We start from the raw sequence: 12,816 nt of genomic DNA on the forward strand, positions 1-12,816 counted from the left end.
AAAGTTGGTCGCTGAAGAAGCAGAATAGGAACATATTAAAGCTTTTGAACATGAATAACAAAGAAAACCAGCAACTGGCAAGAAAAATAAACCCAGAACTCTAATTGAAGACACAACTGACCAGGCTCAAATTATCCTACTTCAGATATCTGAAGACCTTGCTCTCTTAAGAAGTCTGTCATGCTGGGAAAGGTGGAAGGAAAGAGAAGCGGATGGTTAGCAACAAGGTGGATGGGTTCACGGTTGGAGTAGCTGAAGCATGGGGGGAAATGTATGGGGTTACTAAAAGTCTTGATGGCATGTTAATTAGTCAATCAGGTCCCAGACTATGGTGCCTACTGTCTTTGTCAAATAGCCTCTGGTCTCAGGTGGCACAACAAGTTTTCTGGTGGAGCTAAGCACAGTCAGGCTGGATTGGTCCTTGGATGGGAAACCACAAGGAAATCCCAGGGTTGCAAGTTTGCCTTGAAAATAAGACCAAAAAACCCCTTACATCCTGTTAAAAGGCTACGCCAAATCCCTTCAATAACATTGCCAAGAAAGCTGCATGACAATTTACAATAGCAGAGTTGGAAGGGACTTTGGAGGTCTTCTAGTCCAACCCCCTGCTCAGGCAGGAAACCCTATACCATTTCAGACAAATGGTTATCCGACATCTTAAAAACTTCCAGTGTTGAAGCATTCAAAACTTCTGGAGACAAGTTGTTCCACTTAATAATTGTAACTCAGGAAATTTCTCCTTAGTTCTAAGTTGCTTCTCTCCTTGATTAGTTTCCACCCATTGCTTCTTGTCCTGCCCTCAGGTGCTTTGGAGAATAGTTTGACTCCCTCTTTCTTTGTGGCAACCCCTGAGATATTGGAAGACTGCTATCTTTTCTCTCCTAGTTCTTCTTTTCATTAAACTAGACATACCCAGTTCCTGCAACTGTTCTTCATATGTTTTAGTCTCCAGTCCCCTAATCATCTTTGTTGCTCTCCTCTGCACTCTTTCTAGAGTCTCCACATCTTTTCTACATCGTGGCGACCAAAACTGAATGCAGTATTCCAAGTGTGGCCTTACCAAGGCATTATAAAGTGGTATTAACACTTCACGTGATCTTGATTCTATCCCTCTGTTTATGCAGCCTAGAACTGTGTTGGCAGCTACTGCCCATTTCCATCTAAAAATCTCGATTTTTCATATCTCTTGTTTTTAAAAAACGAATTTTTCGTAAAACTAAACACGAAGCCCAATAGACTTAACAACAGCGAGTATCCCTGTTAGTTCCCGGGCCTTTTAAAAACACGCCTCATTTTTCAGCTAGCCCCAACTTGCCGCACACGGATGCTTGATGCCAGCGGGCGGGGATGGGGAAACACCAGTGATGGAGTGAAGGTGGATGGGCGGGACTTGTGATCTCCGCAGCCCGGCGGCCGTCCCAGAATGCTCCGCGCGCGCGTTGCCGGTCAATGGGCGCCTCAGCTGGGGCCGGTGTGAGGTGAGCGAAGCGTCTGGGCCAGAGGAGGGGGGTGGGTGCCGCGGCTGCGGGGCCAAAGAACGCCTTCCCCACCCCCTTCCCAAATCCCCTGAAGCCGTTATCCCTTTTGGGGCCATCCGGAAGGGCGCTGGGGCAGAAGCGGCTGACAACGGAGGAGCGCCTCGTGGGCGAGAGGGTGGGATGCGAGGAGCATCGCCAGTGTGGAGCTCGGCTCTCACATGCCGGGGGTGACAGGAGAAGATGGGAGGGGGAGGTCCCTGCCTTTTTTTTCCCCAAGCAGAAATTCAACAGGGGAACGAAGTCCTCGCTGCGCTCAACGGCAAGAGAGCGTAGACAGACGGGCAACGGTCAGCCATGGCTACGAAGTCCGCCCACCCCCTCTCCATCCCTGCATCTTCGGCACTTGGATAAAGCCTGGGCAGCTAAGCCTCCTTTGTGGACCGGCTGCCGTTCTGGCAGGCGAGGCCTTCGGGGAAGAGTGATTAAGGCTGTGTGGGGTTAATGGTGTGGCTGTTTACATCTTAGGGGGAAGCATGGGAAGAGCAGCCAGCCGGCTGTGATTGATTCGGTTTCATCTTGGAACTAAATCATGGATGCAGCGAGGTGGGATTTAACGGATTAACAGAGTTGGTTAACTCTGTAGGTCATCTAGTCCAACCCACACAGCCCCCTCAAGCAGAAGGCCCTACCTACACCATTACTGACACATTGCAGCCCAATCTCTTCTTGAAAGTCTCAAGTGATGAAGCTCCCACAACTGAAGACAGTGGTCTCCGGGGCTCTGGACTAGATTGGAAAGCTTTAAAAAGAAAATAAAAGGCAAAAGCAAAAACCATTTGAATGGTTTGCCACAAAAGCTACCTGGACAATAATCGTAAAGTCACAGGAGTCCAGCTTGGCCCAAGAATGCAGTAAATTGATAGAATAATTAATCCGCGGAACGACTGGCCCCCAGAAGTTGTGAATGCTCCAACACTGGATGTTTTTAAGAAGAGATTAGATAAAATTTATCTGAAATGGTATATAGGCTTTCCTGCCTGAGCAGGGGGTTGGACTAGAAGACCTCCAAGGCCCCTTCCAACTCTGCTATTTCTGTTATATATATTTGCTCTGCGGATTTCTTGGATTTCAATTCACAGCCAGCATGGGAATGGGTGAGATGGGATCAATGGTGGGTTACAGGCGGTATGCCCCGAACAGGCATACCGGAGCCTGCTCGGAGCACCGGATACTGTTCCAGTAGGGTGCTCCAGAGGGCCCACCCACCCGCTTGAGCTCCTGACCTGTATTTGAAGGCTTCCGCGACACACATGGCACATACAGCGCCTGTGCGACGCTCTGTGGAGCATCATGGAGGCTCTAAGACGCATGCGCGCGCTGGGCATGTCCATGTGGACGCCCCCGGGCCAACCACTGGATGGGATATACAACATCTGGAAGGCAATGTGATGAGTGCTTCCAGCATAAGTGAAAGGATGTTTAATTCTGCTATGGATTCCTATCTTACCTTCTCTCCTGTCAAATTTTAGATGATGAGCATCATAAGTTCTCAAACTCATTTATTGTATTGTGTAAAGCAGTGTTTTCCCAAACTTGACAGTTTTAAGATACTGGGACTTCAACTCCCAGAAATGAAATCCACACAAGGGAGTTGATGTCTTAAAGCTGCAAAGTTTGAAAATCATTGGCATGTATGATTACTATGAGATTAATCAATGGGTAAGAGCAACATTAAAGGAAATGGAAGCTACCAACAGCAGAAATTGATAAAAGTTAACATGTAACAGGAACTGGAAAAGACATTTGGGGAGGTATTTTACATAGATAAAGACACTGATGTAAACAGTCATGATGAAAGGTAACTACTTTTTAAATTTAGAAACAATACAATTATTGCATAGGAGGAGAAAATACAGTATATACAGTATAAAATGATTTAATGGGTAGAAATGAAGGTAGCAAAAAACAGGAATATGTTTTAACAATAATAGGATTGGGTTTTAAGGTAGATCACAGATTATATATAGCAGTAATTATATAACTAAACACAATTGAGAGAAGTAAAAAGGAAGATTGGAAAGAATAGAATAGCCATACAAATAAGTCCACACATTTTTAGGCTGAAGTTTGCATGTAATTTTTTCTGGTTTTAGTCATAAAAAAAAATCAAAATGCTATCTTTAAAAATGATGGTTTTTGCATCCCATCCTGTAGATATTTACAGCTTCTATAAAATCTCAGGTTCAGTTTGTGCTATTAGACAGCAACAGGTATCTAAAGTAGTTACATAACTTTTAAAAAAAATCAGCATAGCGGAATATCGCAATTTGAAAAGTGAACATAAGTTGAAAATTTGCTTTTATTGTGAGTGATTGTTCAGTAGTAAAACATACTTTTTAGTTAAGCTGTTATCATAACAGTTATCAGGTACACTGTGTTTTTGAAGTATAGTGTTAAGCTTTCCTTGGAGATGTACATTTGCTATAGTTCTTAAATTCACTAAAACGCAATTCTTTTGAAAGTTAGAACAGGCCAACATATTATCAGTATGTTAAAATTTTGCTCTCAGATAAAAACACTTAATGCTACAGTGGTAATAGCCACTTTTTAAACTATGGCTATAAAGAGAAAGTTTCTATGAATAAATCAGTAAGCTTGGCTTTTTAAATGTTTTATATAATCTAGCAATTTAGTGTAACTGGTAAACTATTTTATGAATTCGTATAAAAATCACAATTATAAATACATTGAATTGATTGACCCCCATCCTCCAGTTGAGAGTGCTGGAAGATGGGGTACATGAAAAACTCTGAATAAGCAGTAACATATTAGATCGTACTGTTCTATAATTCTGGTTTTTTTTACAGAGTCTCATGTTTCCTTCTGTTACTGTTTCCACTTAAATTTAAAAATTTGTATGACAATCTATGTTAGATTTAGTTGCATGATTCTAAATGGATCTTTAATTACTTTTTTTTACCTAAGATATCAAATTTCCTAACCAAAGCACAAGCACAGCAACCCTTCATTTTTAAAACTTTACTTTGCCATATTCTGTAGATTCCTCATTTTCTAATTATGGCCAAATGAACTTTCCAGAAGAGCAACTATAATTATTTTAATATCATCATCCAATGCTAAATGCAGGATAAAATCAAATTTCAAAATCATTTCCTCCTGAAATGTAGTTTGTACCCAGCATTCAGAAAGTATTATCCCATTTTGTGACAAGGCCTGGATAATGTGAATATGGACATTATAAACATGTTATAAAATTTACAAATACTATTAAATATAATTCAATAATAATATATTAATGTTATTTTAATAATTATTGTTCCCTTTATAACTAGTCTTGCAATTCTGTTTAAGAATTCATCCACATATGTTGTGTTTATCTTCAAAAGAATAATTGAAAAGTGGGTTTTTTTCCTTTTGAAGATAAATTTATCAATTGCAAATACGTGTATATAACCATATGTCCTTTTGCTAGGAGAGGAAGGTTAGACAAACAAACATTTAAAGATATTTAAGAGGGCTTAAGAGAGAAAAGTAAAATAAAAATGAGACGAGGGGGTTTGATGCTCTCTGAGATGTTTCATTACCAATATTTGAAAATAATATAATTGCCTACTTTTGAAAATAATACGGTGATGTCAAAACATGAAAAATGTTACAAACTGTATCCAGGGTGCATAGTTTTCTTTCTATGGGAGTGTGACCTAAAAAATTTACAATTAGTTCACTGATTTCTGTTATATTTTTGCTTATTTAAGGAAGAAGAGTATCAGAATTGGTAAGGCTTCTCATTAAGCTTTCTTTGTGATAATTACAGAATGCCTGAAGATTTTACAGAAAATGGGCTGTGTATACCCTAATGAGATTTTGTGCATGGAGACATGTTGCTTGCTATGGCGTCTGAGACTGAAAAAGCCAATGCTCTTCTCCAGTTGTTCAGCACAGCGTCTGTTATTTCAAGTCTAGGACTGGGGATTTTCTGCTATTTAGCAGATAGACTTCTGCAATTTCCTTTCATTCAGCAAACTTACTGGCTGCGGGCATTGTCCGATAATATGGTGCATGGTATTATAGGACTGTGGTCATGGGCCATAGTGATTGGACTCAAGAAAAAAAGTGACTTTACAGAAGTAATTTTAGCTGGCTTCCTGTCCTCCGTGATTGATATGGATCACTTTATTCTAGCTGGCTCCTTTTCACTAAAGGTAAGTAAACATAAGTTTATTCACCTGAAATTTCCAGTATATTTATGAGAAAATAAATCTGAAGATACTTTAAAGAATAAATGTTGCAAAAATTAGTTTACAACTTCATTAATATCATGAATTCAAGTTTTAGCAAATCTATTTAGTAGACTAAATTACAACTTTTATTGCATAATAAAATAGTATTTTTGGGGGGCCACCTTGATATGACATTTCTTGCCTGTGTTGAATTTGATTAAAGAGAAACTTGGGCAGCTTTTCATGTTGTTTGCTGTCCAAGGCTAGGGAGCAATTTACATTTGATTTTAGGGTGAAATCTCTCATTCATATTATTGATAGATATACAAAGTTTTATAGCTTTATTAGATGTATTTTCTATGAAAAGAAATAGCATAGCTTGTCTAATCCCAGAGGCAGATCTTCCCAGGTTTTTCTAGAGGAAATTCTGGAGTTTATATTTGTTTCATGGAAAGCACACATTAACCTCGATTATTTTTCATAGTAGTTTATTGAATTGCCTGGTTCAGTCATAATGCTAAGCAACGGTTAAAATTTCATACCACATTGGTTGGCTTTGCACAAAAAACATTATGCTTTGTTTGTTTGTTTATTTGTTTATTTATTAATTAGATATCTTTCTTTTATCCTGCCTTAGTACATTATGTGGAGGAATCCATAGGTGAACAAACAATAAAAAAAATTCACAGTGAAATTGGGGGCAAGGGATAACTGTAAAAACAGGGGTTTCCAATCTTGGCAACTTTAAGATTTGTGGACTTCAACTCCCAGAGTTGAAGTCCAAGTCTTAAAGTTGCCAAAGTTGGAGACTCCTGCTGTAAAGGATTTTATTCTCCAGAACTACCATATCTTCATTATCACCTGTATTTAAACTGGAGAGGATGAAAGCTCATTGTTTATCAACTTTTCCATCTTCCAAGTTGAATGCCATAGCTTAAAAAATGGAAAGCTTTCTAAAAAGTGGTGGGGATATTAAGATTGAGAATCCATAAAAACAGTCCAATCTGATTGTTTGCAAAAACTGTGCATTATATTGCTTTTGTTTTGTGAGTGACACCCTTGTCCTTATTTGACCGTAAATACCTTAAGCCAAACACTATTTGACCTTAAACACCTTGGTTCAGTGTTGTGGTTGGCAGGTTGGTTGGTTCCTTAGCTAATAGGGGGAAACTGACATGACATTCGATATAAGAACTCTGTAATCAACCAAGCATAATCTTCTGATAATGCTGCTCTGTTTGTCCCATTCCACACACTTCAGGTACTTCAAGATCCTTGGAATAATGGCAAGGATTGTTATGCTGTTTAATAGGCAGATTGGCCAACCACAAAATCAGGCTTAATATGCAGTCTTTTTAATCTTGTAATTTCCATAGGTAAAAAAATATACTGCTATAGTAAAATTATAGTTTATTAAGAATGCCTGATAGAAAACTATTATTAAAGTGTGCCCAGTTAAAATATAGTTGAAAGAATTTAAAATTCCATCACAAGAAGATTTAGTTTGTGGTTTGTATTCCCTCTTTTTGGATAGTGTATTTAAGAGGAAAAGATATATTTGAAATAACAATTATCACCACAGAGCATAGGGAAATAACTTAGCATTCAATTTTGATATTTTTTTAAAGATCTGCCCTCCAACATTTTAAAACAGGTAGTAATCAAGTTGTTTTATTACACCTTTCCAGTAGATGGCATACTTGAAAAAGAATTTGAATATATTGATTTTGTATGTAGGATTTCTAATTCTCATTTAACTCTTATTTACAAATTTTGATTCAGTAGGTTTAATGTTGTATTTAAGTAACTTGGTTTTTTAAGTTTGATAGATAGATGGAAGTACTGAAGGCTTATCCATTCATTCTGATCATCATAATTTATACTCCTCACTTCTGGTTCACATAAGATACCAACTACAGGTGAAACAGACTAAATATAGTAGTTGCCTTATTTAATAAAGGAAAATATCCATCTGGTCCAGAACTGGAGCTTTAAGGACAATCTGCTTAAAAAACCCAGAAGGAGCAAGTTTTTAATACACTCGTTTTTTATTGTCTTTTGATAATCCTGGGCATAAAATGAAAATCAAGTAATTTGGTGCAGCTGTTATGTTATGTTAGCTTTTGTACCTTTTTTTTTCTTCTCCCTCTCAGGCTGCCCTGACTCTCCCACATAGACCATTTCTTCACTGTTCTACTGTGATTCCAGTTGTGTGTCTGATGTTAAAGTTTGTTATGCATCTCCTCAAGCTGAAGGATTCCTGGTGCTTTCTTCCTTGGATGATGTTCATCTCCTGGACTTCGCACCATGTTCGAGATGGAATACGCCATGGCCTGTGGCTCTGCCCCTTTGGAAAGACTGTTCCCCTGCCTTACTGGCTTTATGTGGCCATCACCGCAACTTTACCTCATCTCTGTTCTTTTCTTTTGTATTTAACCGGAACAAGAGAACTGATGTCAATAAAACATGGGATTCATATTGATGTGTAAAGGTATTGAAGATGGTTCTGTTCTTGAAAATATTTTTTTCCTGATTATTGAATTAGGTCAAAGTTAATGTTGCATAGCCTAATGAAATGACGTTGATTTCCTGCAGTCACTGCTGCACAAGGTATTTGTGTGACTGGTAGGGGACATTTTATTTATTGGTAGCTCCTTTTTTTTAGATTTTATTGTTATCTGTTTTAAGTGTCTGTAAATAGATGCTGGTCCCAATCATTGTTTTTCTTGCCTGAACATAGTGGCTAAAACCCCTTTTAATAAATGGATTCTAGTTTCAGAAAGCAAACAAAATACATTTCCTCTGATTCGGCATCTGTTTAATATCGGGACTAAAGGGCTTACTGTATAGAAGCTGTTACTGGAGATTTCTAGACAGCTGACGCCCTCTGCTTCCCTTGAAAGATGGGGAAAAATGGATAAAATGCTATCTATCTCAGCATTACTTAGATGTTCTCCTGTATCTTCTGCTTTAGGTATTTGCCATAGATATTGTCAGCTGTATCCACCATTTTTAATATATGAACAACATCACTGATAAAAAGTTTAAAATTCAACACTGTACATTATTTAGGAAAATATAACAGTAGTGACACTGCACTTTAAGAAATGGCAAGAAATAGGGGTCTTTGGAGTTAATGCCAGCTCCCTAAAAATCTATATTTTGGTTGGGTTGTGCAAAGTAATCAGAAGAAATTATTTGCCAACAGGTAGGTATACAAAAGAAGGGATTAAAAAAATATCATGAAAACAGTCACATGTTTTGCAAGGCTTGTACATCAAAAGCTACGGTATTTCTGTGTGTCTATATGCATTTACAGACAATACTACCGTGTTTCCCTGAAAATACGACCTACCATGAAAGTAAATCCTAGCTTGATTTTTACACGTGTGGTCAATATAAGCCCTATCCCCCACAATGAGCCCTGATTAAGACTCCACCCACTCCAGGGTGCACAGGTAAAGATTAAGCTAGGGTGGGGGGTGGAGCTGCCCTACTACTTACCTTGGGACAGTTGCTGCCAGGCCTTGCACAGTCTGGCACCTGCCTTGCTGGCCCATTTCTTCTGCAGCCAGCAAGGGTTTCCTGAAGGCCTCTGCAGCTGATAATAGAGTTCTGGATCGATTCTGAGCTCTGTTATTGGCTGCATAAGCCTTCAGGAAAGCCTTGCTGCCCGCAAGTCAGGTGAGTCTGTGGACGACACCCCCCCCCCCCCAAAAGAAGACCTGGTGCCTTTTTTGGTGCAAAAAAATATATATAAGAAAGGGTCTTATTTTGGGAAAAACAACGTAATAGTGAGCAAAGTGGCTGGGCATGCAGATACATTTGGAGAATAACCAGGAACAGGTTTTAAAGTGGCTGCATCTATATTGCAAAAGACGCAGCTACCTTAGCAGTTTGAAGAATGGTGCTTCATTCATGTTCTCATGAATGACACAACATGCAAACTATTACTGACTTTGAATATTTTGTACTGTCCTCCTTTATGCCTCTAATTTCTTAAGTACGAGTGATATAAGTTGGGGTAGATGAGTGGAATATTATGTAGTAACAGGCAGAATATTATTTTGCCACTTGCAGAGAGGTTGTTTAACATTCAGAACACTGGAGAGATGTTCTCATTTTGAAATGAAATGGTTTCCATTTTATAAAGAATATAAAACAGCTAAAATGAAGAATGTATTGTATTGCCTGTAACATTCTGGTATGAACACAAATGCATTTGCTTTCAGGATTTTCACTGAAATCATAACAGAATTAACATTCCTGGAAGAGTTGGTGCCAATTAAAATATTTTCTGCTTTTATTGAATGTTAGTATTCCTTTTTGTTTGCAAAAGAATATTGAAATGTGCAATATTGCAAATTATCAAGAACTTCTAAGCAATCTTGATAAATAGTTTCTAACAGAATAACAGTTGGAAGGGATTGTGGAGGTCTTCTAGTCTAACTCCCTGCTCAGTCCAGTCTCTTCTTAAAAACCTCCAGTAATGGAGCATCCACAACTGCTCATTGTCTTTTGTTGTTGTTTTGCTGTTTGCTTCTGTTGTTTTATTTATATAAATGCACACATATTTGCCTGTCTTGCAAAATACATAAGAAAGTGGAATCGGGAACAGTAATTCCTGTGAATGTTTTACAATAATACTCCTTTTGCATTAAAACTGCTTTAAATACCTGCTGTTGAAATAGCCTTTCTTTCAACTCAAGGCAGCAAGTATACTTAATACAGGTAGTTCTTGGCTTGTGGCCGGACACTTAGCAAACATTCCAAATTATGACGGACCCCAAAAATGAGACTCATGATCCAGATTCATAGTTCCAATGTGTAGGAGGATCTCCCTTCCTGCAGTCACATGACCCAATTTGGGCAATTAGCATTCAGCCCACATTTAGGGCTGTCTGCAGTGCTACATATTCACATGACCACAATTTACGATATTTTCATCAGAAACAGTGATTTACTTCCAGTTTCTAGCAAAAACTGCCCCATGCTTAACAGCCAGCATGTTCACTTAATGATTGCCATGTTTGCTTAATGACCTCTGGGGGGAAAAAAAGTAAAATAGGGCACGGTCTCATCCCCCAACTTAGCAATCAAAATTGTGGACTCAATTATAGGTAAGTTGAGAGCACTATCTACACCTGCATCTTGCTTTTTGCATAACTATCCATGAAGTGGGTTGGACTGAGAGAGACGCAACCAAAGATTTCATAGGTTTCATTTGTTCTCTTTCCCACACATTACATGTTAACAATACAAAATTGCATTAAACAAAAGATATTTTGTCCTAAACAAAACAAAAAATAGACCAACTCAGAATACTCCCTTAGAACAATTCAAGTTTTATAATAAAGCAGGATAAAATGTGAATTAAAATATAAGAATAAGACATGGCAAAAGGGACAGATAAAAAAGCTTGCTTGTAAAAAGACAGGAAAATGTCATCAGCCTTCAACCACAGAATTCCAGTAAAAGTTCCAGTAAATGTCCTTATGTCAAAAGCCCAAAACCACAAGGTTCTCCTAGGCACTGCTTGGAGTGTCCAAGCATGGGTTAACTTCAGCTTGCTGCCCAAGGACTGAGTTCAAATTTTGTGTAGCCACGCCTCCTCCCCACAGAGGCTCAGTTTTAAAAACTCAGTCGCCCTAAAAGGATGCAGTTGGAGAGCTCCAGTCCTTGAACAGCAAGTTGGACTCTTCAAGCAGTTAGTGTAGCCTTTTTTCTTATTTTTGTGTTTAACACATAGGTTAGGATTTGTTATTTTCCCTCTGAATGAAGTTCCCTCCTAATTAAAGCGCGGAACAGGGGCTTGGAGTGTGGCTGCCTTTCGCGACCACCACGGTTGAGGCACTACCGGGAGGCTCGTCAGCGGCGGCTGGAGAGCTTTGGGGGCAGGCAGGTAGGTTAGGGACCCCCCAAGATTGCTGTCGGTGGTCTAATTTTAGACCGGAGGCTCTACTGAGCTCTCCAAACTGCCGACAGCTCCAGGGTGCGCTCCAAAGCTTGTGGTGGCCATTTTGGACAGAAAAAAAGTGGTGCACTTTATTCTCAAGCTGTTTGCTTTGCCGTAACCTGTTTTCCATAGCAGATCGCCACTAGGAGGGCTTATTAATTTGGGATTTCGCTCTGGGGCTCCAGGCAGGACCCCCCTTCCCTAGGAAGACTATTGAGAGCGGCTGCAAGGAGTTTGGCTTTCTCAGGCCATTCCTTGCTTTATCACAGCACAGATCTGCAGCGCCTTGGGACTTCCAATTTCGGCGCCAAAAATATTGCTGACTGTTACTGATCCCTGCCAAGCCCCGGTTCCTCAGAACCTGGACTGAATTAAAGGGGCATACTTCCAGAACTATTTCATATACTGGGAATATTACAACTAAGCTGTGACTGTGATAGAAGTGTGCCATGGCCAGCAAGATTGTGTCTGAAGCCTGGGATCAAGCTGAACCTCCCGCTCACAAGCGCAGCAGTCCCAACCCTGCTGCTAAGGGGAACAGTGCAGGCTGCCCTGCAAAAGGGAAACAGCCCCAAGCCAAGAAGGTCTCAAAATCTGCAGAAAGGTTGGCTGAAAGGAGACAGAAGACCCTGGAGAGACAGTTTCAAAAGGCAGTTAGTGCCCAGGCACAAACTATGCAAGCCAGGGAACCACCTCCACCACCAGTCCCTACGGACATTCCCTTGGTGGAGACTCCACGAGAGGGGTCTCCATCTCTGGTGGACGAAGGGGATTTTGGATTTTCTCCCAACTCTTCCACGGCATCCCCCAGATCTCCTATTTCCTCTCTGGAGGAGGTAGACATGGAAGAGGCTTGTTCTCTAATGGGGGAGGAGGCTCCTCCCACTGGCCCTATTTCTGGGGAGGCTCCTGAGTTGTCCCAATGATGCAGGAGGTTGTTCAACGGGCAATATCGCAGGGGATTGCTAATGGCATCCAACAATGGTTTATTCTTGCCCCTCTTGAGCAAAGCCAAGCCCAGAGGACAAAACACTGGGGTTCTCCCTCAACCTTCCGGGGCCTCCCCTCCTGTTTCCTCAGCTGTCAGCGAGGTGTCTGATGAGGAAGAGGGTGGACAGGATGCCCCTGATCTGTCGGAGGA

The 12,816-nt window shown here is 40.1% G+C and overlaps 1 protein-coding gene across 2 annotated transcripts; it reads left to right on the forward strand.

Annotated features, from left to right (window-relative positions):
- Positions 1 to 1,412: 1,412 nt before the first annotated feature.
- On the forward strand, positions 1,413 to 10,025 carry TMEM267 (transmembrane protein 267). Of its 2 annotated transcripts, none has more exons than XM_032214736.1 (3): positions 1,413 to 1,478; positions 5,314 to 5,701; positions 7,873 to 10,025. In XM_032214736.1, exons 2-3 carry the CDS (start codon positions 5,378 to 5,380, stop codon positions 8,206 to 8,208), a joined length of 660 nt encoding a protein of 219 aa, XP_032070627.1. In that variant the 5' UTR covers positions 1,413 to 1,478; positions 5,314 to 5,377; the 3' UTR covers positions 8,209 to 10,025. The 2 variants fall into 2 exon arrangements, with proteins under 2 accessions (XP_032070627.1, XP_032070628.1); XM_032214737.1 differs by having other exon boundaries at positions 1,419 to 1,478; positions 5,255 to 5,701.
- Positions 10,026 to 12,816: the final 2,791 nt, after the last annotated feature.

Source organism: Thamnophis elegans, chromosome 3 (assembly GCF_009769535.1).
Source record: "Thamnophis elegans isolate rThaEle1 chromosome 3, rThaEle1.pri, whole genome shotgun sequence".
Classification (NCBI taxonomy): domain Eukaryota; kingdom Metazoa; phylum Chordata; class Lepidosauria; order Squamata; family Colubridae; genus Thamnophis; species Thamnophis elegans.

Excerpts from the sequence above, each read along its gene's own strand:
- TMEM267 (XM_032214736.1), top strand. The coding sequence starts at position 5,378 with ATGTTGCTTGCTATGGCGTCTGAGACTGAAAAAGCCAATGCTCTTCTC. Across the intron at positions 5,702-7,872 it reads CTGGCTCCTTTTCACTAAAG|GCTGCCCTGACTCTCCCACA; the intron begins GTAAGTAAACAT and ends TCTCCCTCTCAG.